This window comes from Chinchilla lanigera, unplaced genomic scaffold (genome assembly GCF_000276665.1).
Source record: "Chinchilla lanigera isolate Chin_1 unplaced genomic scaffold, ChiLan1.0 scaffold00176, whole genome shotgun sequence".
NCBI classification, from domain to species: domain Eukaryota; kingdom Metazoa; phylum Chordata; class Mammalia; order Rodentia; family Chinchillidae; genus Chinchilla; species Chinchilla lanigera.
Window position 1 is genome coordinate 1,224,433 of NW_004955577.1, and position 25,078 is coordinate 1,249,510.

The 25,078-nt window shown below is 58.0% G+C and overlaps 1 protein-coding gene across 3 annotated transcripts; it reads left to right on the top strand.

The window, feature by feature from the left end:
• Positions 1 to 600: 600 nt before the first annotated feature.
• On the top strand, positions 601 to 25,078 carry Map2k3 (mitogen-activated protein kinase kinase 3). 3 transcript variants are annotated; one of them, XM_005413991.2, is made up of 12 exons: positions 601 to 631; positions 12,853 to 12,919; positions 13,267 to 13,315; positions 14,133 to 14,246; positions 14,484 to 14,603; positions 15,789 to 15,905; positions 16,815 to 16,866; positions 18,209 to 18,336; positions 18,663 to 18,740; positions 22,501 to 22,640; positions 23,443 to 23,488; positions 24,025 to 25,078. In XM_005413991.2, exons 1-12 carry the CDS (start codon positions 616 to 618, stop codon positions 24,106 to 24,108), a joined length of 1,011 nt encoding a protein of 336 aa, XP_005414048.1. In that variant the 5' UTR covers positions 601 to 615; the 3' UTR covers positions 24,109 to 25,078. The 3 variants fall into 3 exon arrangements, with proteins under 3 accessions (XP_005414048.1, XP_013365091.1, XP_005414047.1); XM_013509637.1 differs by lacking the exon at positions 601 to 631 and adding an exon at positions 1,348 to 1,480; XM_005413990.2 differs by lacking the exon at positions 601 to 631 and adding an exon at positions 2,154 to 2,247.

The following is a 25,078-nucleotide window of genomic DNA, read 5'->3' on the forward strand; positions in this document are numbered from 1 at the left end:
TCTCTCCAGCCGGGGGCCCGCCCTGCACCCCGGCCCGCTCCCGGCCCCGCAGCCCCGTCTCGGCGGTCGCTCGGCCGCCCACCCTTCGCTGGCACTGCGCCCCTCTGGGGTTCCTCCCGACTTGGGCTGCGAGCTTCCCCTGCAGTGCCGCGGGTGCCCCCAGCCTGCGCCTGCTGCCCAGGGCCTGGCTGGCGCCAGAACGGGGTGCTGGCTGTGCGGGGGGTTGCTCTTGTCTTCTCCGAGTAGCTGGCCTTCCTGGAAATTTTTGTGAGGTGGCGGTGGCGCTGGGGCAGCCGCCGCAGCAGGATTTGTCACGCGGAGGGGGGAGGATGAGACTTGGAGGGCAAAAGGGGGATTTTTTTCAGGAAGAGGAAAGGATGTTTCTGGCAAGTTGGAGTCTCGGTAGGCTGGGCTGTGAGAGTTCCAAACCGGACATAGCCGCAATGAATGGGCCGCCTCGGCTCCCTCAGCCTGCTGCTGCCTCCTCCTGGCAGCCTCGTCGTGTCTCTGGGCCTCAGTTTCCGTGTCTGCACAGCGAGTATCAGGAATATGACATGAGATCGTGACTGCAGAAACGCTTTGAGCAAGTGTGGGTGAGGTGGTAAAGAGCTCGGCATGCACCTAGCACACAGTAGGTGCTCAGAAAGGGGCTACCACTGCAAATCTTGTTTTTGTTGCTATTTTTCTTGCTGGAAAGGCCTCAGCCGTGTGAGGTCAGGGCCTTGCCTCTGGACTGCAGCTGCAGAGGGCGGAAGGAACCGGCAGGCACTTAGAGGGCTCCTCAGCAAGGGTTATCTCCTCTTCCTCTTCCTTGGAGGGGCTCAGACCTGGGGAACCCCCGGGGGTCCTGGGGAAGTTGTGGGCCCTTCCTGGCCCCTGCTGCTGGTGGCTGTGGTGGCTGTGGGCTGAGCTGGGTGGGCAGGGTAATTATGTCTTACATAAGTGGGAGGCTGGATCCCTGACCATTGCCTAACCGCTGTGAGTAACTGCGGAGGCACTCGCTGGGGAGGTGGCGGGGAGGGACTTGCCATCCCCAGGCCTCGTGGAGCTTGGGAACCGGGAAATCGGACACTTGGCTTGGGAGTGCTAAGGAAGGGTTGGGAGCAGTGTTTGTTGTTGAGGCATGTCATGTCTTCCAGGCAGGAGACCCCCGCCAGAACAACAGTTGCAGTTGTGGATGGTGAAGGGAAAGGGGCTCATGGTGTGATGGAAAGGTGCTGTGGAGGTTGGGGGATGCCGCGAACCCCTGTGTGCTGTGTGACTTGAGGCCTGGCATTGCCCTCCCAGGGCCTCTCTGCAGAGAGAGTCAGGGTGAATTTGCCGCTTGTGGAGCCGGGTAGCAGATGCTGTTGGGTGGATCGGATGTGGGACCTGGCAGCCTCTTTGGGGCCTGGAGAAGCGTGTGTGGGGGAGCCGCAGACACCACATGTCAAGTTTTTTCAGGTGCCGTGTCCATTTGTTCCTCATAGCCCACTGACAGGTAAGGAGGACTGCGGCTCAGGGCCACTGTGTCCTGGACAGGACCACGTGGCTGTGACAAGTAGGGGCAGGCCCTCAGCATCTGGTCCCTTGTCCCCTTCCTGCACTGGATGCTTGAGCTGAGCTGTAGGACGCCCATCCCTTCCCTGTATCCCAGCCGTGCCCTGTGGTGTCTCCAAGGGCAGCCGAGCCTGGAGGGTGCACCAAGGCAGAAGTGCTGCCTCTGGTGTGCACAGACCCGGGTAGCTGGCATACTGCATACTCACAGCAGTCCCATCCGTTGGAAAACTGAGGCCTCGCGGGGAGTGGCTGAACTGACTGTACAGAGCAGGGGTCCTCGCCAGTTCCTCCCTGTCCTGGGCACTGAGCCCCGGGTTGGAGCTCTTTTCCACCTTCTCAAAGGAATTTGAACAAAGCAGGGAGTGGCTGGCACTTGACCTTACCGGAGCTGTACCTTTGAGCTTCCTGCCTGGCAGCAGGCGCCTAACCTGTCCCCTCTGTCTGGCCTGGGAGTTTTCCCTGAGTGCATGAGACCTGCAGGCCGTGCAGCTCTGCTTCTTCGGCCTCGGCCCTCACACACCATCTCTGGCTGGGATCAGAGGCCAAGGGCAGCTGGTGCTGGGGCCAGTGTGCAGGGGCACATGTGATCAGCAGGGTCCCATTCTGCAAGCCACATTTGTCCTTGTGTCATGTTGCTGCGCCTGCTGCCTGGGAGTGCCGCTGCGGGGCACTGCACGGTGATCTTAGCGTGGCTGCTCTGGCTGTCCGGTAAAGCTGCAGGGAGTACGGTCTCAGCCTGGCCCTCCTGCTGTGGTTGCAGGCCCCCTCCTGTCCCGGCCATCAGAAAGATTGGAGGGTGGCACCTCCGGGGCTTCCCCCCACCCCTGGTGTGACGCACAGGAAACTCTCTATCAGCCAGCCTGTGGCTCAGGCCCTGAAGGGAGCAAAGTTCTCAGCCAGCCATGTGGGGAGCGGGCTGGGGCTGCCAGGCTTCCGGTGGGTGAGTCAGCGGGCACTGGGTGCTGACTCACCCACCGGGCATGCCATCCGGCTACCGACAGCTTAAAGGGGCAATGCCCCTCGGCCTGGTGGCTGAGAGGGGCTTTATGTCCTGTTCCTGCAGGACGGGCACTGGAAGCAGCCTGTCCTCAACCCAGGCGGGGCTGGAACCCCGGAGCAGGCCTCCTGTGTCGGCCCGGAACTTCCTCTGTTAGGCGGGAGGCCCTGCCTGCTCCTGCTCACCACGCAGGAGCAGGTGGCGGCGGTTTACTGCCCTTGGCCCAGGGGACTCCTCAGGCTCGGATGTGCAGCTGGGGGCTCTGGGGTGGCCAGGAGCAGAGGCAGTACAGGGTCAGCCGGCTCAGCCCAGGCGGGACTTGGCCCTAGCTCCTGGAGGCCAGCGATGTGGAGAGGTTAAGAGCTCAGGCTCGGAAGCCTCACTGCTTGGGGTCAGAGCCCAGCTGGGCTGCTTTTGCAGTGTGATATCAGACAAGTTGCATCTGGCATATCTCTGCACTCTGAATGTTTCAGTCTCCTGGGCGTGGCCCAGCTTTCAGAGAAGAAGCCTCAGTTTCTTCATCTGCAGAATGGAAAGGAACTGTGCATTCTGTGTGGACACAGGCAGCCTTATTCTACAGTGGCTGAGGATCAGGTACTGGCCACAGCAATCCTGCTTGTGTGGCCAGGAACCGGGTGGAGAGATCCCTCATCAGGGCAGGAAGTGGCGGTGCAGCCTTGGCTCTGGTGGGATAGGCCTGGGTTTGAATGCTGGCTCCTCTGCTTCCTCAGCTGGCCAAGTATAATGTGCCCTCTCTGACCCTCAGACTCCTCTTCTGGGCAGTTGGGTAAACACCCTTCCTTCAGGGTGGTGGTGACATCAGAGATAGTGCTCGTCAAGCGAATGGCATCTGTTATTATTTTGTTACTGTTTTGGTTGTGGCTGCCGCTCATCGCTGGGGGTGAATGAACAGGCCTGGCTCTTCGGATGACGTCTTTGTCGGCTTCGTGACATGGTTTTCTCGCCATAGCATCCTTTAATGCTGGGTAGAGTTTTTCAGGCTTCAGGCCCGCTTACCCCTGTGGTCCTCCAGAGCCTTGCACCCCACCTCCCCCACCCCTCACTTTGGCATCCAGTGTTAAAAAGATGAGTGTGAGGGGTGTAGGACGGGAATCAGACTCGGCCTCCCGGGCCAGCCCCTCAGGTGTGGGACTTCCTCAGTGCCAGGCCTGGTGCAGGCCTGTGGCACAAGGGCAGGAGGAACGTGTGACCTGACATTCTTGCGCCTTCCCTGCTCCATGCCCCTGGTGTCACCCACTGCAGTCACACTACTTGCCCAGTGGTTCCTGTAGATGTTTCCTCCCTGCCAGTGGCCTGGAAAAGATGCAGCTCAAGCCAGGGCTGGGCAGAGGGAGCAGCAACCTGCTGACCCCTGTAGGCCTCACAGGCGCCACGGCTGGGTCCCATCTAGCCTGAGGGCGGCCACTGTGTTCCCACTCCCAGGCCAGGCCCCTCGCACTCTCTTCCTGTTCTTGTGGATTCCTCTCTGGAGTGTCATGGCTGAGCTAGCCTTCCAGGGCCTGTCCTGCCTTCTCCCTTCCTAGCTGGTCTCCTTCCCCAGGTAGCTTGGCTGGATTCTTCTGCTATATATGAGCCTGTGGCCAGGCCTGTGTCCTGCTTTGTAACCCCTTCTTGTCATGTCCCATTCCTATTGGTGAGCCTGCCATCCTCCCTCATCTTAAAATTGTAATCGTATTTAGTTTTTTTTTTTTTTTTTGTGGTACTGGGGATTGAACTCAGGACCTTGCGCTTGCCAGGCAGGCGCTTGTTGTATTTAAGTATGATTGTACATTTAAGTTGTAAATGTATTCACAGACACCAAAAGATACACAGAACGCACCTCTGTCTTTTTTTTAAAGGTTAAATGAATTCAGTGTACACACTTCTCAGCTATGGGAATCCACCATGACTGTGGCTCTCAGGCTGTGGGTCTGCCTGTCCCATCCTCCTCCTCCATGGCTGTCCTAAGTTTTGTGTTAGCTGTTGTTTGTTTTCCTTTATTACTTTAAAAATTGAACTTCACTGTGCATGTGCTGCTTGGCTCACTGTCCCGTGGAAAGCCCAGGCTGGCGTCCATGCTGAGGTCTGCAGTGTAGCTCTGCCCTCCAGTCAGGCTGTGTGGCCTCAGTTTCTTCACCTGCAAGAGGAGATGGTCCTGGAACCCAAACTGCAGGGCTGTCCTGAGGGTTCAGTGTGTCAGTCACTGGGGTGCCGAGTATGGGCCCAGCCCAGGCTCAGTGTGGTTGTGTTAAGTGAATTCTTCCCACTGGGCCCCCAGATGGGTCAGTGCCCAGCCTGTGAGACGGACTTCCCTCCCCTGCGTCAGTGTGCCAGTGTCACCAGCGTTGCAGGCTCGTCCTGAGGGGTAGATGAGCCCGCAGATGTGGAGCGACAGAGCAGGCTCCTTGGGTCAGGGCTGCATAGTGCCTGGAATGTCAGTGGAAGGTTCGGTTAGTCAGGAGGCGAATGGGGGCCGAGGACCATGGCTGGCACCCAGTAAGTGGGTGCTTTGTAGGGGCTGGTGCCGCTTAGTGTGGCTGGAGGCCTGTCCCCGCCTGCTCTGGTGTGAGGCTGGAGAGTCCTTGCCTTGCCTTTTCCCAGTCTGTGACTTGGCTTGGCCTTCCAGTGGACCTGATGGCCACCTGCTGCTGGCACTGCCCACCCCACCCAGGTGACCTGTGGGGACTTTCAGGTGACAGGACCAGCTGCAGACCCGGCTCTCCCTTGACCCCTTGCTGACTTCCCCAGCCTCAGTGTCTTCCTCTGAAGGAAAGAGATAAGAAGCAGCCACCTCTTGGGGCTGCTGTTAAGGGTGAGAAGCAAGGAGATCTGTCAAGTCCAGGGACACTGTCACTCTCATCACTGGGACAAAATACGCAACACAAAGTAAGATGGGTTTATTTTGGCTTGTGGTTTTCAGGCCATCGTCCGCTGGCTCCCAGGCAGGCTGGCGTGGCAGAGGGGCATAGTGGAGGAAACGCGGCTCACCTCGTGGCAGCCAAGAGCGACCGCGAAGGAAGGAGCCAGTAAGGGAGCTGAGCCCTTCCCGGGTGCTCCTCCGGGGACTGGGCTTTTTTGGACCAGGCCCTGCCTCCTAACGGCCATCAGCTGGGAGCCCCCGGAAGCCAGTCACCTCCTGAAGCCCCGCCTGTGTGTGCCTGCGGCTTGCTTGAACTGCAGCCATGTTTTGGTGTTTTTATCCCCAAGAATACTTTTTTTAGGTCTCTTTCCCCATCCCATGATTTGTAAGGTTTTGCTAAGCAGTAATGAGAATAAAAGTAGGGGCTGGGGTGCACAGCTCAGTGGTAGAGAGCTTGCCGAGCACTGCAAGGCCCTGGGTTGCGTCCCCAACACTGCAGTTAAAAAAAAAAAAGAGCAGAGAGAGCGGGAGTCGGGGAGAGTGGATTTACAGACTCATCTGTGCGAACAGCAGCTTGGGTACCCGAGTGGCCTGGCCGCTGTCCTTGTGCTGGGGAGAGTCCTCGGGGGTCTTGTCTGTAGCTTGAGCACGAGGCCTTCACAGGGTCCTGGAAAGGGTCCGTGCCGCTGGTGGAGGCCCCCGTCCCCTTGCCAGTCCCGGTCTCTTGACGGAGTGCCAGTGCCGGGAGCACTGGGGCCTGTCCCACAGTCAGGCCAGGGCCAAGGTGGTCATTGACCAGACCCTTTTTTTAAGGTAGCAAGTTTTTACATTTCTTTCTTCTTTTTTTTAATTGGTACATTTTGGATATACATAATGATAACATTTGTTATAGGGAGTTTGTACCTGTACGTGATATATCTTGCTGCTTTTTTTCCTTTCCCCTCCCCTCCCTTCAGCCCCCCCCCTTATTTACAAAAGCTTTGTGCCTGTTTTCTTCCTCTATTCTCTTTCTTCTTGACTCTTCTTTCCTTTCTGCCTCCCTCGTCTCGTTCCCCTTCTCACTGGAACATTCTCTTCCCATTTTCCAGTATCTGTTTGACCAGAAGCGTCTGTCCAGGTATTTTATATGCACAGTTTTATTTGGCCCTCGTTACGCAGCAGTGTGGTGCGGCCATCACCCCGATGTGGAAAGGAGCGAACTGACACGTGGAGTGTGTGTGGGGTGACTTGGCCCGGCCGGCAGCGTGTCCTGGGAACGTGGTTGTGTCTGAACAGCCCCTGGGAATGGCTCATCCTCTCCTGCAGACCGTGGCCCCTGTACCTGTGTGTAGAACCTCAAAGGACGAAGCAGGCTCAGCGGGAAGGGTGCCTTGCGCCTGGTTACACAGCAGCGCAGGGCTCCCGTCAGCCGGTGTCTGCCAGAGTGGCTTGGGACAGATGTTGTGGCGCTGTCTGGGGGGTGGTGGGCAAGGCAGGGGTGTGGCCCTGGGCTGCCTCTGCCCCGTGTGTCAAGTCAGGGGAGTCCTGGGGCTCTGGTCTTAGCGTCTGTGCTGGATTCCTGACAACACTGCATTTTTAAGCAGCCTTCTGCTGGGTGCCCTGTCACAAGAGGTGGGCCCGGCTACCCTTTGTAAATGAGGACTTGGGGCCAGAACCCTGCTGGTGCCAGGACCTGCGGCTTAAACATTTCTTTCTTATTTATTTTGTTTAAATAGCACACACTTGAGTAGCTGATGTCACACAGGGTCAGAAATCTCAAAGGGACAAAAGGACAGTTTCTTGCTTCTTTGTGGAGTATTTTGCATAGGGATAAGGGTTTGTTTTCTTTCACAAACTGCTTTCGGCACTTACTACCTGGGAGACACCTCCTGGTGTATGCCCAGGGCTCCCTGATCCCCTGTGCCAGGCTTTGGATTTTGTAAACCCTGGGCCTCAGTTTCCTCATCTGTACGGTGGAGATCATGTTAGTTTCTGCTGTATAGGGTTACTGAAAGAGCCAAATAAAATGTATTGCAAGTTGTATAGTGCCCACCCTGTGTGACTGTGTCTGGACACCTCCATCACTGTTTGTGGCACCAGCTTTTCCTGAGGAAATGATGGGCCAATGGGCATAAAGTAGTAGGCCAGGCTCCCTGGAGCAGAGCCGTGAGGGGCCTTGGGTGTCGCTGGCAGGGTTTGGACATCATCGAAGGTAGCTGGGTAGCTGAGGACACTGCTGTCAGCCAGTAAAAGGCCCAGGCCTGGCTTGGAGTAGCTGCCCACGGGGTGTGAGCGGGAGCTGTGCTGCAGGGCTGGGCCTCTGCAGGCACAGCTTTGGTGAAGGGATGGCATGTTGATGGCCCCTGGGACGAAGGCCCAGCCCAGGAGGTGTGCTCGTGGGGAAGCGGGTGGCATTTGACCTGAGAACCGTCGGCCTGCAGTCCCCTGAGCTGGCCTGCCTGCCACTTGCCCACCCAGCCCCTGCCCTCCTCCGCACCCGCTGTTCTGCGCTTTGTTCCCTGGCACTCCTTCCCACAGCCGCGCCTTGCCTCCGTGTCCTGGGTGTTGCTGGTGCGCTCGCCCGCTGCGTGGTCACTCTGGCTGAGGGGCCGCTGCTCTGTGGTGGGGCCTGTGCGTGCTGGGACTTGTTGAGCAGCACCCCAGCCTTTGCCTGCCAGGTGCCTGTGCCCCCCGCCCCCGGCTGTGGCAGCCAGGAGTGTTGGACCATGCCACAGTGCCTGGCGTGGGGCTGATCCCAGAGGGCAGCCGGCTTGCCTGCTGGCCATGGAGAAGGAGCACGGCTGCTGAGGCGGGTGGTGCGGAGCCCTAGCAGCGAACCGTGAGGCCTGGAGGTACCCAGGGCTCAGAGGCAGGCTTGGCCCGGTGGCCGCATGTGCTAGGCAGGGAGGGCAGGGCCAGGATCAGAAGTCTCAAGCCGCTCTCCCTCAGCCCTGGCTTGCTGCTCACCTGTGGAGGTGCTGGTGCAGGGGTCGTGAGGCCGGATGGGGCAGGGCCCACGTGACGGGTAGTCGGTGCTAAGTAAGAGAACCCTTTCCCCCTCTGGGCCAGAGTTCCTTTCCAGAGCCCCAGGACAGGGCCCCTTCCAGGCCTTCCCCTGGTTCCTGAGCATGCTTGGCTCTTTGGGGACTTCTCTGAGGTCACCTGGGTCCCAGGGAGAGTGTCATGAGCATGGACACTCAGGGCCAGGAAGTCTCTCACAGAATCAGGGCCCGTGAGAAAGACCTGAAATACCCACAGGTGTTGCCTTGGTCTTGGGGACCTCGGGATGGGCTGTGTGGGACTGGTGCGCGGCTCCTCTGCGAGCAGCTTGCTCCAAGGCTGCCTCTGCTGACAGTGGGATGTCAGACCTACCCTCACACCCACAACCCCTGCACGCCCGCCTTGTGCCTGCCAGCGTGGGTCTCTCCTCTCAGACCCACTCAGCGCTGCAGGCCTGTGCAAACCCTTCCCTCATGGAGCTACAGAGAGCTCTCCTAGGGTGGAGTTGGTGCAGTCTCAGCTGTGGGCGTCTAGGCAGCCCTGTCTAATCTTCTTAAGTCAGACATTGCCAAGGCACGGCACTGATAACCCTGGAGGCCAGTCTGTTATCACCATGCTGGGCCCTGGTGCCCAGAGAGGTTCACGCACTTGCCTGAGGCCACACAGCTAGGTAGTGGCAGAATCACAGTTGAACCCAGGCTGTTTGGCTCGCGAGTGGCTTCTCTGAGGTATAACTGCAGAACGATGAGTGGTGAAAAGTGGCAGGAGAGAGGCCAGTAGGATTTAGGGAGAGTCAGTGACAGGGGAGCCTTGCTGGAGTGGCCAGGGAGCCTCTCTGAATAGATGACTGGCAGGACTATGGCCCAGCTTGTATAGGGTTTCAGCCACGGGGATTCTGGACAGAGGGAATAGTGTGTGCAAAGGTACTGTAGTAGAAAGGAAGATGGCTCATTTAAGCTGTGGTGCACGTCTGTAATCCCAGCTACTTGGGAGGCTGAGGTAGGAGGATTGCAAGTCCGAGGCCAGCCTGGGTAACTTAGTGAAATACTATCTCAAAATAAAAATGAAAGAAAGGGCTGGGGTGTAGTTCCGTGGTGGAGCATTTGCCTGGCATATGCACGGTGCTGAGAAAACAGACTCATTTGAGGGGTGGCTCGGGGAGCAGTGGCTCGGCCGTGAGTGAGGGGCTGGTGGGAGGAGACGTGGCAGGAGTTTGGTGTCGGCTGGGGGTGTGACCTCAAGTCAGCTGCCGAATTCTTCTTGGCCTTGGTTTCCTCACTCCCTGTCAGGGGTGCTGTGGGGCTGGTGTGGCCCGAGGATGCAGACCTGGCACTGGGCACACGCACAGGCCCTGTGAGTTGAGGCTGGTGGGCCTGTCGGGCTTGGCCAGCAGTGGCCCGAGAGCCTGTGTTTGTTGTGACGACGGTCACCCCCTCAGGCTGCACCTGGGTAGCCTGCCTGGCCGTCTGGGCCCTGACGTTGATGGCAGATCACGGCAGTGGCGGCCTGAGGCTTGTTTCTGGGCTGTCTCCATGGTGATCTCACCCACTGCCTACGACAGCTGGTGTGGGTGTACCACAGGGCCCAGGTCACTCCTGACGCATGCTGGTGTCCCTGCAGGACAGGTGGCAAGGCCAGGCCGTGTGCTGCCCAGCCTGGGAGGAGGGGTGGGCCTTAGCACCAGCCTTGCTGTGGACGAGGACATGCCCTGACAGGTGGGGAAGCTGAGTCCTGGTGCGGGGGCATCTTGCAGTGTCCCTGAGTCTGCAGTGTAAGGTGGGTGGCAGGCCAGAGCCAGAGGCAGCCTGGGATGCGGGTTCAGCTGAGAACCCCCCAGAGGAGGCCAGGTCTGTAAGGGGCTGGGGTCAAGCTCAAGGCTCTGAGGCCCCAAGCAGAGTTTTACTTTTTATCACAAGGTATTTTATAGTTGGATAAAGTCAGTAAAAACCACCTATAATTCTTATTATTTAGGGTGGACTTTTTTCTGGTAGTAACCATGGTGATCCTTTAAGGGCCATCAATAGGGCCACCTCCTGTGTGCCAGGCACCTCACAGATGTGCCCTTGCTTAGTCCTCTGACCTCCAGGTGGGGTGGGTGGGTGACATTTCTGCCTAGGTCTGCCTTGCAGAGAGGGAGCCTGAGGTGCTAGGGGCAGCCCAGCCTGGTTTCAGAGCTGCCTTACTGCAGCGGCAGTGCAGCCCTCGGGCCATAGTCCCTGTCAGGATCCCCTGAGCACGCCTGGTGATGGTGACCCAGAGGCAGGCAGATGGTCCTCAGGAGCTGACAGCCCTGCACGCTCTGACTTCTCTGCTTTGTCCTGATCCTGTAGCATGTCTCAGCCCAGGGGAACCCTCGGAGCCTCTGGGTCCCCAGGCTGGCTTCCCGCTTCCTGTTCAGTGTGAGGTCAGGCCTATCCCTCCACCACACAAGAGCTCTCTGCAGGAGGGTATTGTGGGCCCCAGCTGGCCTGTCTGTCAGGCCTCCAGGTCCGCGGCATGCTCAGGAGTCCAAATGGCCCGCCTGCCTGGCTCACAAATGTAGCTCTGAGGCTGTGTTGTGCCAGGGCTGAGGCTGGATCCCATTCTGGTTCAGAGGTGGCCCCAGAGATGGGGTCCCTGTTGGGTTGTGGAAAGGCCATGGGTGGTTCTCAGACCGAGTAGCCGGAGTGGCTGGCAGCAGCAGGGGCAGGGTGGTGATGGTGGTGCTGAGGGTGAGCTGAGCAGGTGGCAGGGGTCCTTTGCAAGGGACATGGGGGGCTGGCATGCTGCTGCCTCGAGTGGCCTCTTGGAGCCGTGTTTGAGCCTCAGCCTTGCCGCCCACTAATGCGTAGTACCCTTGGCAGAGGCCGCAGGAGGGTGGATCTGGGGGCACCTAGCCGCTTCTGCCTTCCCTGACCCTGCCTTGCCCATTCTTTAAGGTGGCAGTGTGCCTTTGTCAAAGAGTGCTCTCACTCAGAAGCCGCATTATGTGCCAACCCAGCTGTGCTCTGCACTTCTTAAGTACAGATCCTCTTGGTGCCAGCCAGTGCTGGGCACTGACCACCCCTGCAGCCAGCCTGAGGTGTGCGTGTGGGACCTGGGCCTGCTGGTGCCATGTGGAGGGCAGCAGCGGGGACAGCTTCATGGTGCGGGGAGTGAGAGGGGCACTGGCTTTAGCCTCTGGGGCAGTCAGGTCCTGCTGGAGCCAGCTCTGCGGGCAGCCTGGCTGGCCCTGGCCCTGACCACAGGGAGCTACTGGGTCAGAGCTCACCTTGTCCACCCTCTCACTTCATGGATGCCGGGCATGTGGGTGTCCTCGTGTCCTAGAAGGCGTGTGGGCTGGGCCCAGTGGCTCACCCCCACACGTGTGTGGCCATGGCTTTACGAGTCAGTGCCCATGCTGCTCAGAGGGGAAGCTGAGGTCGAGAGGAGTCCGGACTCAGGCCTATGTGTAGGTGCTGGCCCCAGGGGTGGCCCTGGCTGGAGGCTCCTGGCCTGCAGCTACCCCAAGCCTCTAGCCACATGCGGTGGGCTTCAGGGACACCCCGGGAGAGTGAAGCTCGCAGTTGGTGGGCAGTGCAGCTCGGGCCTGAGGGGAGCTGGGCCTGCCTCCCACACCACCCAGAAGGGGTTGGCTCTGGTATGTGTGGAGGGCACTGTGTGAGTCTGAGGGTTGCTTAGTGAAGCCCACAGACTGGCTTCCCGCAGTCTAGAGGCGAGAGGTCTGAGGTAAGGTGTGGGCAGAGCTGGTCTCTTGAGGCTGTGTGGGTTGCACCCATCCAGGCCTCGCGCTGGCTTGTAGGTGGCCATCTCTGCCTGTGGCTCTTCACCTTGTCCTCCCTCTCCGCCTGTCTCTGTCCTAATTTCCTGTTTTATAAGGACACCAGTCATACTGAGGCCCACCCTAGTGACCTCATTTAATTTAATTACCCCTGTAAAGACCTCATCTCCAAATAAGGTCACATTCTGAGGTCCTGGGGATTAAGAAAGAATTTCTGAGAGACACAGACCTCCTGCAGGGTCAGGAGTGCTGGCGCCTACAAACCCCAGCACTTGGAGCTGGCCCTGCTCCCTGCAGCCATGCGGCCTGTGGGGGGTGCCCAAGTTCCATCTCCATCCCCGTCTCTGCTGCAGGATGGCCTGGTCACTCCTGCTTAGCCCAGCCCTGGGGCAGGGCACACCGTGGCACCAGGTGCACTGGTGGTGATGACTCAGCGGTAGCATGGCTTCTGGGAGGCAGGTGGGTGTGGCCTCTCCTTCCTCTGCTGGCTGCCAGGACAGTAGGCATCCAGCCCTGGCCCCTCCTTTCCCTGAAACCCCAGCCTGGGTGGGCTCACCTGCCGGGGACCTGAAGTCCCCTCACTGTGCTCATCTTCAGGCAGCTAGGGGGCCCACGAGAGCAGGGGGCCTGAGTGATCTCTGCCCTCCGTTTTATCCCATCCGGGGACCTGGATGAACCCAGGGATTGATCAGACACCTTCCCTTCTTTCCATTTTAGGAAAATCCAAGAAGAGGAAGGATTTACGGATATCCTGTGTGTACAAGCCACCTGCGCCCAACCCCACGTGAGTCTGCCTCCGTTTCTCACGCCAGCGCAGCCAGAAGAGGCTTCCTGAGGGGGCTTAGAGGAGACAGCAGCCGGTTGGGTGGGGCTGGCTCGGCCTGCGCCTTACCTGCCCCGAGCAGTGTTGGGCTAGGAGGGCGGCTGTGGAAACCGGCAGGCATTGCCGTCTGCCCTGTGCCCCATCCTCATCTTGGAGACTGTTAAGGCCATGCTGGCGTCTGGCTTGTACTTAGCAGTGAGGTGGCCCCGGGGGCTGTCCTGAGGCCAAGACTGTCCTTGCCCTGTGGTCTTCCCATCCCTTAGAGTAGTGGTTCTCCCTGAGGCTCATGGGCTGCGCTTTCTCCACAGACCCCCCCGGAACCTGGACTCCCGGACTTTCATCACCATTGGAGACCGAGTAGGTGCAGCGGGTGGGACCTCCCATTTATCTGACAAGGGGCCAGTGGGAGGTGGTCATGGTGGTGGACAGTCTGGGCTCTGAAAAGAGCTTGCCCCACCTTGGAGGCTGTGGTCCTAGAGGGGAGTAGCAAGCCTGCCTCCAGGGGCCACGGGCACCTCGGAGTGTGGGCCTGAATCCTTGACACCTGTGTCATCTGAGCAGTGTGTGAATCACACAGGCTTCTGGACTGCCGGAGCTGTGGAGTCACACCTGGCCTGTGTCGGATCGGCGTTGCACATGGTGCTTGGGAGGGCGCCAGGTGTAGAGAGCCTGACACAGGGACCGCACGACACTGAGGGCCATGCCGGGGCCTTCCTGGTGCATCGCTGGGGCCTCTCCTGGGCTAGTCATACCTCCCCGGCACTGCCGGAGCCCAGGGTCCTGCTCGTCTACTTGCTTGTGCCCCGTATATGTGCCTCTTCCAGTGGAGAGAAGCCCTTTCGCTGCCAGACCTTCGCTTTCCCTCTGCGTCTCTAGTGCCCGAGATGGGCTTGCACACAGTCGGTGCTCGTAGATAGTAATCAAGCAGATGATTCCTTCCCCCAGGGTGGGGTGCTTCCCCTGGGTCCTTTGGATATTGGTGCTGCATCTTTTTTATAGAGGACAATGTGAAGTTCAGAGTGTCACTTTCCAAAGGTTATATGGTAGGGGGAGGCTGGCACAGGTTTTGAACTCAGACCTGACCAGCTTGTCCTTCGTTCTTTCCACTGGATGAGGGATAAGGGCCAACTCCTGACTTGGCAGTCACCAAGTTCTCTCTTTTTTGTCTCCTCAGAACTTTGAGGTGGAGGCTGATGACCTGGTGACCATCTCAGAGCTAGGCCGTGGAGCTTATGGGGTGGTGGAGAAGGTGCGGCATGCCCAGAGTGGCACCATCATGGCTGTGAAGGTGAGGTAGGCCCACCCTGCTCCAGCTCTGCCCTGCCGGGAGGTGACTGGAAGGCTGCCTGGGGGAGGCACAGGGTTGCACCTACAAGACGATCTCCTGCCACGCGGCCTGCTCACTTGCTGTGATGAGTGACGGGGAAGGGCTTTTTGGGGCAGGCTGGGCCTTGGTCCCAGCCTCCTTGTCAGGGTGAGAGTGCTTGGCCTGCACACACGCCCTGAGCCTCATCCTTCCCTGCAGCGTATCCGGGCCACCGTGAACTCCCAGGAGCAGAAGCGGCTGCTCATGGACCTGGACATCAACATGCGCACAGTCGACTGCTTCTACACTGTCACCTTCTATGGCGCCCTCTTTAGAGAGGTTCGGGGATTAAGAGGGGCTCGGGGATTAAGAGGGGCTCCTGTCAGCTTCTCTGGAGTTCTCTATGAGAAGTGTGGGGGTGGGCAGGGACCAGCAGCCGCTGTCATTCTGCCCTTCTTGTGTGCCAGATGCTGAGGACTTGGGGGACGTAGGGGCACCAGACACAGCACCTTCTTCCTGCCCACCTGCAGAGAGCACAGGTCCAGGACTGGGCTGTCTGGTACCTCTGCTTCCCAGCTCTTCCTGCCCTGTCCCATGCCTCAGTTTCCTTGTCTGTAAAAGGCGATCGTGTACACTTCCTGAAGTTGTCATGGAGGTGAAACGATGCGTTGTGGGCCGGTATTCATTGATTGCTGTAGTTTGTGTGGCCATCTGCCTCCTGGCAGCACCCAGGAGGGCTGGAGCTGGGCCCCAGGCAGAGAGCAGCCATGAAGACGTGAGATTCTGGGTTGGATTCTAGGTCTCTGGCAAGGACCGGGCGTTAAGGGGAGAGAGGAGGTGAAGGCGAGGCGGAGGCCGTGCCTGGGGAGTGGAAGGACGGAGCGGTCGCTCCTGCACCGGCGCCGGTGATGTGATATGCGGGTCTGGGGTGAGGAGGAGACAGAAGTCAGGTTGGCTGGCATGGCTTGCAGTGGAGACTTACCTGTCTTCGCAGAGCTGTTCCAGGGTGGTCCCTGGATGCCCTGCCCTGCCTCACTCTCTAGGACCTGGAGAGTCTGAGCCTCCTCTCACATGGCACTGAACACTCTTGTGAGCCAGGCCCAAGCTGGTGGGGAGGCCAGGCTGGGGTGCTGCCTTCCCACAGGCTGTCCTGGATGTGCAGAGGTGTGCCAGGAAGAGGGAGCAGGTTACTGCAGGAGAGGGAACCATCTGCTAGGGCAGAGCCGGCCTGGGGGACAAGCTTGCTGGCTGTGCTGTGGAATTAGGGTTCAGATAGCGGAAACTAAGCTGGTAGAGCCTGTAGGCCAGCCCAGGAGCCGGCAGAGTGGGCCAGGTGACAAGGACCAGGCCGGCTGGGGCAGGTTGGCTGGGTCAGGCAGTGCGGGTCCTGAGGTTGGAGAAGGTGGGAGGCAGGTGGGAAGTGCCGGGTGGGCGGGCACTATCCTGTCCTAAAAGGTGGAAGTGAGTCTGTCCTTCATCAGCTTGGGCCTATGGGCCTGGCTGAGCACTGGGTGTCCTCTGCAGGGAGATGTATGGATCTGCATGGAGCTCATGGACACATCCCTGGACAAGTTCTACCGGAAAGTGCTGGAGAAAAACATGACAATTCCAGAGGACATCCTGGGGGAGATTGCTGTGTCTGTAAGTGGCTGGGCCGGTGGGTGGGCATTTGCGGGGCATAGCCAGCAGGACTGACTTGGGCAGAGTGAGTATTCCCAGAGGAGTATGTCCTTGCCCTAAGACGAGTGCCTTCTCACTGGGGAGACTTAGGCCTGGCACTCCTGGAGTCCACAGGTTTGGCAGGTCCCTGCCTCCGGGCCTTCAAATGCATCTATCTGGGACCAGTTTTTTTTTTTTTTTTTTTTGGTATTTTTTGAGACAGAGTTTCACTGTGCAGTTCAAGCTGGCCTTGAGCTCACTTTGTAGCCCAGGCTGGTCTTGAACTCACAATGATCCTACTGCCTCAGCCTCCCAAGTTCTGGAATTACAGGTGTGTGCCACCACGCCTGGCTACTGGGACCAGTTTTTAACAAAGCACTTAGTATGTATAAGTGCCTCATGCTAAGGGTGCTGTGAGGCAGCCCGCAGAGAGGCCAGCTGAGATGCTCTTCGAGTCTAAACGTTTTTAGATGAAGACAGCAACTCTGGGCTTGCACAGACACCCTTGCATCCAAAGGAAAAAGGGAAATGGGATGAGGTTACCTGCCGTTCTCAATCCTGACTGCATCTGGAAACCTTAAAACATTGCATGCCTCAAACTCACTGCTAAGGCCCCAGGGAGGTGGCTCTGCTGAGGGAGGCAGAGGAGCCAGGGAGCCCATAGGCCATGGCGATGCCTTCTGCAGTGGCAGCTTGTGGTCTGCAGGAGTCCCGGGCAGGTCCTGTGAGCCTGGTGAGGGAGGGGCAGGAGGCCAGTGAGTCTGCACCAAGATGGCCGGGGCTCCAGGGCGGATGCTGGGGTGTGTGGAGGGGTGGGCCGCAGTGCGTTGTCACTGTTGATGCCACCTCCGGTAACGTAGTCCCGTCTCTCCTCTTCCCGTCCCTATCCAGATCGTGCGGGCCCTGGAGCACCTGCACAGCAAGCTGTCCGTGATCCACAGAGGTGAGTGTTCCCAGCTGCCAGCCACCTGAGTCTGGGCAGAATAAGGCTCAGGGAGAGGTAGAGTAGGTGCCCAGTGCCAGCCAGGCCGCTCTCTGCCCCAATCTGCTCTGAGCTGTTGGTGCTTGGAGCACACACCGGGTCCACCTGTGTCCTGGGCATGGCTGACCATCTCCCCTCGATGGACAGTTGACATATTGTAAAAGCCCAGGACCAGACGTGCCACCCTGAGTCCGATGGATGTTCACAGCTGTGGATCCACCTCTGCCAAGATGCGTGTGCCCCTCAGCCCTTTCTGGGTCCCTTTCCTGTCTGGTGTCCTGTGCCCGTGGGAGTTGGTGTGGTCTTGAATATGCGGCCTCTCATGGGTGTCATGCTTCTCGACTCAAGGTTGTGGCCCTTTTTTTGTTTGTTTCGGTTTGTTTTTCTTCCGGTACCAGGAATCGAACTCACGACCTTGCGCTTGCCAGCCAGGTGGTGTGCCGCTGAGCTAAATCCCCAGCCCCGGTTGTGGCCCTTTTAATTGATTCTGCTGCTGCTGAGCTCCAGTCCACACACTCAGACATGTTGCTTCTTGCTTTTTTCCAATTTTTGGTGTTGTGGGGGATTAAACCCAGGACATTCATGCTGAGCCACATCCCCCGCCCTTTTTGATTTTTTAATTTTTATTTTGAGACAGGGTCTCAGTGAGTTGCCCAGGCTGGGTTTGAACTTGCAGTCTTTCTGCCTCAGCTATACAGAGTGCTGGGGCTATGGGCGTGTGTCCCCATGCCTGGCTTAACGTACTACCTTTTTTTTTTAAATGAAGAAGGTTGAGCTGCTTTTGACCTGTTGATTTGTGCCCCTGGGTCACAGAGCTCTGCACTTTGGCATGGAAACTTCCAGTCTTTTCTGCACAATTTCTGCACTTAGGTCTCCACAGAGACACGGGGTTCCTGTGTGTGCCTTTGCCTGTTGGTTCCCTGCTGCATGGGTCACCTACTCTGTTGTACACAGCACCTGTCCCATGCGTTAGCTGAGTGCTGCCTGCCTGTCACCTGTGCTCCCTGGGTCTTGTGTCCAGAGCGGGAAGGGTGGGCACAGGTGGCTCCCTGGCGATGTATCCATAACCACGTCTTCCTCGCTGTGGTGGAGGCCGGGGGAGGGGTGTCCTGGCTCTGTCCCCCAGCTGTGTGACCGGGGTGTGGCATGGCTCCCCTCACTGCCTCAGGTGCCTTTTGGGATCTTTGGGCCCTGGCGGAATCACCCCACAGGGCCTTGGGTGTGGGAGGAGATGGACCAGCTGGAGTGCGGCTCTGGCCTTGAGTGGGCTACAGGACTGAGAAAGGCTGTTCTGCCCCTGCAGACGTGAAGCCGTCCAACGTGCTGATCAACAGGGAGGGCCACGTGAAGATGTGCGACTTCGGCATCAGCGGCTACCTGGTGGACTCTGTGGCGAAGACGATGGATGCTGGCTGCAAGCCCTACATGGCTGTGAGTGGTGCTGTGTCCGGCTGTGCTGGCACAGGCCTGCTTGGCTGGGAGAGCTCTGCCTCTGGGCCCTGGGACAGGGCCTCTGCCACGGAGGGGCTCTGTACCAGTTACCTGCCCCTCAGGGCACCCCATTTGGGATGTAGCGTTCCTCAGGCATTGAAGGGCAGGTGTTGGCTGTAGGGCAGAGTTGGGCTGTGGCCTTCACTGGCCTCAGTTTCTCCTGCTGCCATATGGGCAGATGGAGCAGGTAGGAGCAGGGCAGGTGGAACACAGTGTGTGCTCAGTTGTGGGGTGAAGAAGCTCACGTCCCCGGGTCTGTCTTGCAGCCGGAGAGAATCAACCCTGAGCTGAACCAGAAGGGCTACAACGTCAAGTCCGACGTCTGGAGTCTCGGCATCACCATGGTACCGTCCAGGGCTGGGTCCTTGCTGGTCAGGTGGGCTGGGCGGCGCCGTGCCTGGGCCAGGACCTTGGGGAGCCTGGAAAATACTTTAGGTCTTACAAAATGGTTGACCTCGAAGTCTTAGGTGAAAAACGTGCTGTCGGAAATTTCTGTCTGTAAGGGAATGTCTGGGAGCTGCACAGTGATGCCTTCGTTTATGCATCACGAGAGGTCTCCATGCTCTATGACAGCAACCACTGCCTTGTCCCCAGAGCTCTTGGTGCGTGTTGAGAAATCACAGCCAAATCGAGCTGTTCCTATGCAAATAATTTCCAAAGCAAGGTAGTAAAGTCTCTGCAGATATTTCTTTCCAGCAGGAAGTGTGTTTCCTGTGGGCACCAGGTACATTTCCTTGGACAGGTGAGACTTTTCACCCCTGGGCCTGTGGAGCTGAAGGGGACCCTGACATGGGTGGCTGTGGCACCTCTGAGCTCCAGGTGGAGGAATGACCCCTCGCTCCTTCCAGAACTGCCTGGTGGAACCCCACTCTTCTCCAGGGTGCAGTCACGCTCTACTTGAGAAAGCCCAGCCATGTGCAGGCAGATCGCAGGGACAGGGGAACCGTTAGGATGTTCCCTCACCGAGCCTCCGCGCGCCCGGGGCAAGGGCATGGGGAGGGGTGCTGCATCACTGCGGCTGCCTGCCTTCGAGGTCAGGCCCGCTGACTCGATCGACTGCAGTGGTCGTTAGTTCCCCTTCCCCATCCCAGTCCTCAGGACTAATGTGCCTTCGCTGTCCCAGAGAGCCTGGCCCAGGGTCTCCCCTCTGCCTTGGGCCCCTTGCCTGTTGGTGTTGGGGGCAGAGGGTTGTCAGGCAGAATCAGATCCGTGGTAAGAAGGCGCTGGAGTGCCTTTGGGTTCTCTGGTCCCTAGTGGGGACCCCAGCCCAGCTCCAGCACTGTCCCCCAATAGCTGGCCAGGCCCCTTAGCCATCAGCCCCACCAGGTCCCCCACCTCACTTCCAGCAATGCACCTCAGACCTGCTGCATTGCTGACTGTTTATAAATTGGGGGTTCTTAGGTGTGATTGTTTGCTAATGACTCGCAGAACTCAGGAACAACCCCACTGTTTACTCCTGTGCCCTAAAGGAAGCAGCTCATGAATAGTCAGGGAAGAGTGGTGGGAGGTGGGGGTACCCAGTCAGGGCGTCTGTTCACCAACTCAGAGGCTCTGGGCGGCTTTTCCACCTTCATCTCCAGAAAGGTGCCGGGTTGGGTAGGTGTCAGCTCTGTTTGCTGGTCTTCCTGCTGCATCTGGTGTGGCTGGACTAGAAGCTCCCCAGAAGGCCTGATAAGTATGGGCTTCTCTGAGCAGCCTCCTATGGCATCCTCACCTCAGGCCCCTTGGGCCTCCTCTCTGTGTGGCCATGTTGGCATGGCTGGAGTGCTTTTGTGGCAGCTGGCTCCCAGCTGCAAACTCTTTAGAGATGGGCCTGGCATGGGCCGAGTCTTGCTTCTGCTTCCTTGCATTGGTCCAGCACCATGAGATCCACCCAAGTTCAGGAGGGGAAAGCTCCCCGCCCCTGGAGGTGCAGCAGCTTGGCAGGAGACCAGCCACCCAGAGCAGGGAAGGTTCTCCCCAGAGGCTGCAAATGCAGTGGAACTGCACTATAAAACAGGAAATCCTAGAGCCCCAGTATGAAGCATAGAGGAAATGGAATAGACTCCAGCATAGGACAGAGGAAATGGACTAGAACCCCAGTATAAGACACAGGTTAGACCCTATTGTAAAATAGGAAAAGTGGGGGAAATGACAGCTTATTTTCCTTAGAGACCCTCTTTCTCCTTTTTGCTAATGCCCACAATGTGTGTTCCCTGCTGTTGCTTCTTTGTGAAAGAAAAAGATTTAAAATTTTTGCCTTTTCAACTTAGTGTTACACATGGTCCAGATGCCTCTGAGCTGTAAAAACCTTTGTCAGCATCTCCTTCAACAGACCCTACAGCCGTATACTTGACTGTAGTGAGGGGTGCTTTACTTTTCTAATTGTTTCTTGCCTCCTGATGAACTCCTTGGTCAGCCTGGGGTGACTGTCAAGGCAGTGTGGCATGCCCTTGCAGGCGGGCGCTGGCCTTGGGAGCTTGCACATAGCGTAGGTGGTGCCCCAGCAGACAGGTCACACTTGGGAAGGCTCTTGGCCCATAACGTGCAGTGGCCAAGTACTGGCCAGGTTGGCGTCACTGTAGAAGCCCCACAGGGATCCGACTGCTGCCTGCCTGCCTGAGACTGCTGCCTGTGGGGAGCGCGGCCCTTGGTGCTGGACCCTGAGGCTACTTCTAAATGTTTCTTCTAACAGGTGACACTGTACCCTGCGTCTTTGTGCCCAGAGGCAATTTTAATTTTTTTTTTAGCTCATTGGAAAAAAATTACCAAAAAAGGGATTATAAGGTCACGACTAGGGAGATTTTCTGCTTTTCTGACTATAAATTCTAGCTGGTCTTTCCCTTGCAGCCATGGAGGGGCCTCTCGTTTGCATGTTGGAATCAGTGAGCACCGTAAGGGACAGCGCCCTGAGTCTGCAGGGTTTCCTCCTCTGCACACAGGGTGACACCCACCCCAGTGGCCTGTGTGGGTCAGCTGCTGCCAAGGGCATGCTGTGCCGTGGCTGCAAAAGGGCCCGTAGCCCGTGGGAAGGCCCTTTCCAACGCAGTAATCCCTGCTTATTTGGGCGCCCGTTGCCAGCACCAGGCATCTGTCTGAGCTGAGGTCTCTTCTGCTCATTGCAGTGATCACAGCCTGTTGTTGAGGAGCCTTGTGCTGTCCCAGGAGGGGCCTGGGCTGACCTGACCTGTGTTTTCATCCCAGCAGTCAGACTGGGAGCCAGATTTGCTACCGGCTGGCCAGTCTATTCGACGGTGATTTCAGCCCACTCCAGACAGTGATAGAGCCGGAACCTGAGTGGGCATAGAGACCAGCTGACTTGATATGGCCGGTGGGGGTGGGGTGGGGGTCTAGGCTCAGCAGGAGGGTGAGATTGTGCCAGCCACTTGTCCAAGAAGAGGAGATGAGCAAGAGCGATGGGACGGAGGAGGAGGAGCAGGAGGAGGAGGAGGAGGAGGAGGAGGAAGGTGCAGCACGAGGTGTGGGGTGGGGGCTACAGAGGAGCCACAGACTCCCATGTTGGTGGGTGGGCAGAGCAGAGCAGAGGGAGCCACTAGACGCGGGCCTCAGGTGTCACGCACCTTCACCAGTGCAAGACAGGAGGCTTGGACTACAGCCATTTCATTTCCCCGTGCCCCTCTGCAAAAGCAGTAGCCTGAATAAAGGACAGCAGATGCTCAATCTGCGTTGGGAGGACACGAGGGAAGGCAGTGGCTTTTGGCGACCACAGACCTGAGACCCGGCTAACTGGCTGCTGACGCGCCTCACAGGGTGCCCACAGCCGTCAGCTCCCTAACGTTTCCAGGAGTGGAGGTGTAACCTGGCTTATTAGGTAAAATATTCCACATTCAAACTATCTGAAAGACTGATGCTCAGCTGGGCTGGGTGTGCCCCCTGAGCTGGCTCTCCAGCTGGGTCAGGGGTGCCCAGTCCTGGTGCCCCTGGCTTTCATGCCTGGTCTGCTGTGATGTGTGAGGGAGGTCAGTGACATGGCCCGTGGGCTGCCTTGTGACCTGACTCTGGGCGCTGGGCCGGGGTGCGCAGGTACTTCCAGCTCCAAGTTCTGGTTCATAGTGTGGTTTCATCTTGGGGCTGAGCCTGCTGACCCCACTGTCCCCATTACAGATTGAGATGGCCATTCTGCGATTCCCATATGAGTCCTGGGGGACCCCGTTCCAGCAGCTGAAGCAGGTGGTGGAGGAGCCATCCCCTCAGCTCCCAGTGGATCGTTTCTCCCCGGAGTTTGTGGACTTCACTGCCCAGTGGTGAGTTGCTAGCTCTTTCTGAATCACAACCTTTTTCCTGTAGTAAATAACCTGCCTCACAACACGGTGTCCAAGCGTGGAAGACAGAAATAGAGCATAAGGAAAATCTGACTAAACTGTGGTCTGTGGGGCGGTTCTAGTGCAGTCCTTTTAGAAAAGGGTGGGTCCAGTAGACAGGAAAAGAAAGAAAAGCTTATGGAGATGCAGATACATAAACAAGTTTGCTCTCATTGGTGTCTAGATCTTTGTCTCAAGCTAAGGAACACACCAGTGGGAGCTGTATAGAAATTAATCATGTTTAAGGGTACACAGGAAATAAGATGTGCAAAGCAACATCTTTATTTGGTATTGTGGACAAAGAGCTACTTGGAGGAAAATTCATAGCTTTTATTTCTTCTACTAGAAAATAGGAAAAGCTGAAAACATTTTCAGCCCAGCAGACAAAAGTCATTGGTCAGGTGACCCCTTTTAGCTGGGGCCTTTGCTGCCCCAGGACCAGTGACAAGTGTCCCCTCTGATTAAGGGTACCAAGTATGTGGTGGTTAGGCAGAGCATCTTAGGGTTCAAATCAGGGAAATTCCTTGGATCACTGTGGGAACAAAGATCCCACCAGGCGGGAGGAACTTGCCCCAAGCTTGCATGCGTGGATCCCCATTCCCTCTTGGGAGACCCCCAGTGGTCCAGCCCCTCCTTCCTGGAGCCCCTTCCTGGAGCACGTGTCCCCTGCTGCCGGACGGGGAGTCCAGCTTGCCTGGGCTCACCTGCTCCGTGCCGTGGCATCAGCTGCGCTCTTTTCCCCCAGCCTGAGGAAGAACCCTGCGGAGCGCATGAGTTACCTGGAGCTGATGGTGAGTGGGTGGGCGGCGTCTCCCCCGGCCCCGCTTCCTCGGGCTGGGCAGCCGAGGGTGGTGCTCCTTGTGCACAGAGCTCAGCCCGCTCCTGGCTCTGCACTCAGGCGTGTCAGGTCTTAGTCACTCACCACTTGTGGAGGTGCACTGGCGGTGCGGTGGGGCAGAAGGACCGTGGCGGCATCCGGGAAGGCTTCCTAGAGGAGGGGCCGTTAGAACTGAGTCTGGAAGGGTGAATATCGGTCCTTGCCGATAGAAAGAAGGGTGGAGAGAATGTTCCAAGCACAGGGCCCCCTGAGGGCAGAGGCCTGGTCGTGCTGGAAGAGCAAGGTTAGCGTGGCTGGAGGCCGGCCACAGGAGTTCAGGAGGAGCCACCAGCGCCCTGAGAGCCTTGGAGGCCTTCCTAGGGCGCTGGGGTTGCAGGAAGGTGAGGAGGAGTTTCCCACGCAGGAGGAGCACATAGGGGCTGAGGTGGCTTGGGAGGAGGGGTGCCTCCCCGTCGTCCCACACGTGACCGTGACTTCTGTTCCTTCCAGGAGCACCCTTTCTTTACTTTGCACAAAACCAAGAAGACGGACATTGCTGCCTTTGTGAAGGAGATCCTGGGAGAGGACTCATAGGGGGCTGGCCTGGGACCCCACTCTGGCCCTCCAGAACCCCAAAGCTCCCTCTGCTGGGGCAGTACATGCCCACAGTCATAAGCTACTGCCACCCTGGCCCTGGGTGTTCTGGGAGGAGTTGAGGGGCTGCTCCCACTCGGCTCTGCAACCAGCCGTTTGCCCCAAGTGCCAAAGAACCAGACCTCTGGGGCTCCCAGCTGGGCCCGTGTGCGACTCCTTAGTGCCTCTGCCCTGCTGCTCCGAGGACCCTGCATCTCCACCCCAGACCCTGGACTTGGAGAGGCCTGGATGTGCCTGCTGGGTGCTGCTTCCTGTTGCAGAGAAGGCAGCCCGTGCCCCCGTGGTCAAGGTCACGGCCTCCGCCCAGCCCTGGATGACACCACGTTGTATATTTTTATATCTCAACTCAATGGACTTTGCACACTCCGGCCCAGGGCGGAGGACACAGTAAGGGGAGGAGCCATGTGAATCCCTGAAAGACTCCCACAAGGGAGATGCCTTGAGCCTCCGAGGCCTTCACCCCAGCAGGGCCTCCAAGGGGTGCACCAGTCACCTGGTCCCCACCTGCCACCTCTAAGGGTGTCTGCTCACCTGTTCTTTTTTTTTTTTTTTAATTTATCCTCTGTTGACTTTTGCTTTGTGGGGTTAGCTGTTTTTTTCTTGCATGGTTTGGAGCTGCTCACTCTTCTACCACTTCCTGGGGCACCAGCAGGGGGAGACCTGTCTCTGCCCAGACTGGGTTCTAGAGGTGGGCCTAAGGTCTCTGCTCGGAGTGTGCCTGGAAGCTGTTCCCCACTCTCCTTGAGAGTGACCAGCTCCACTGGGAATGTGGGTTTGCTTTGGTGTTGTTTAAAAAAAAAAAAGAAAAAACTTTTTTTTTTTCAGAAAGACCTGCCCATCTCGCTCCTTTCCCCAGTGGGGCAGGTACCTTGTTGCTGTTTTAATAAAAAAAAAAAAAAAGTGGGACAAA

Bases quoted from the DNA above. Each gene is read 5' to 3' on its own strand.
- Map2k3 (XM_013509637.1), top strand. From the start codon at position 1,363: ATGTGGGACCTGGCAGCCTCTTTGGGGCCTGGAGAAGCGTGTGTGGGG. The intron at 1,481-12,852 runs GTAAGGAGGACT...TTTCCATTTTAG, and splicing joins TCCTCATAGCCCACTGACAG to GAAAATCCAAGAAGAGGAAG. The intron at 22,641-23,442 runs GTGAGTTGCTAG...CTTTTCCCCCAG, and splicing joins GTGGACTTCACTGCCCAGTG to CCTGAGGAAGAACCCTGCGG.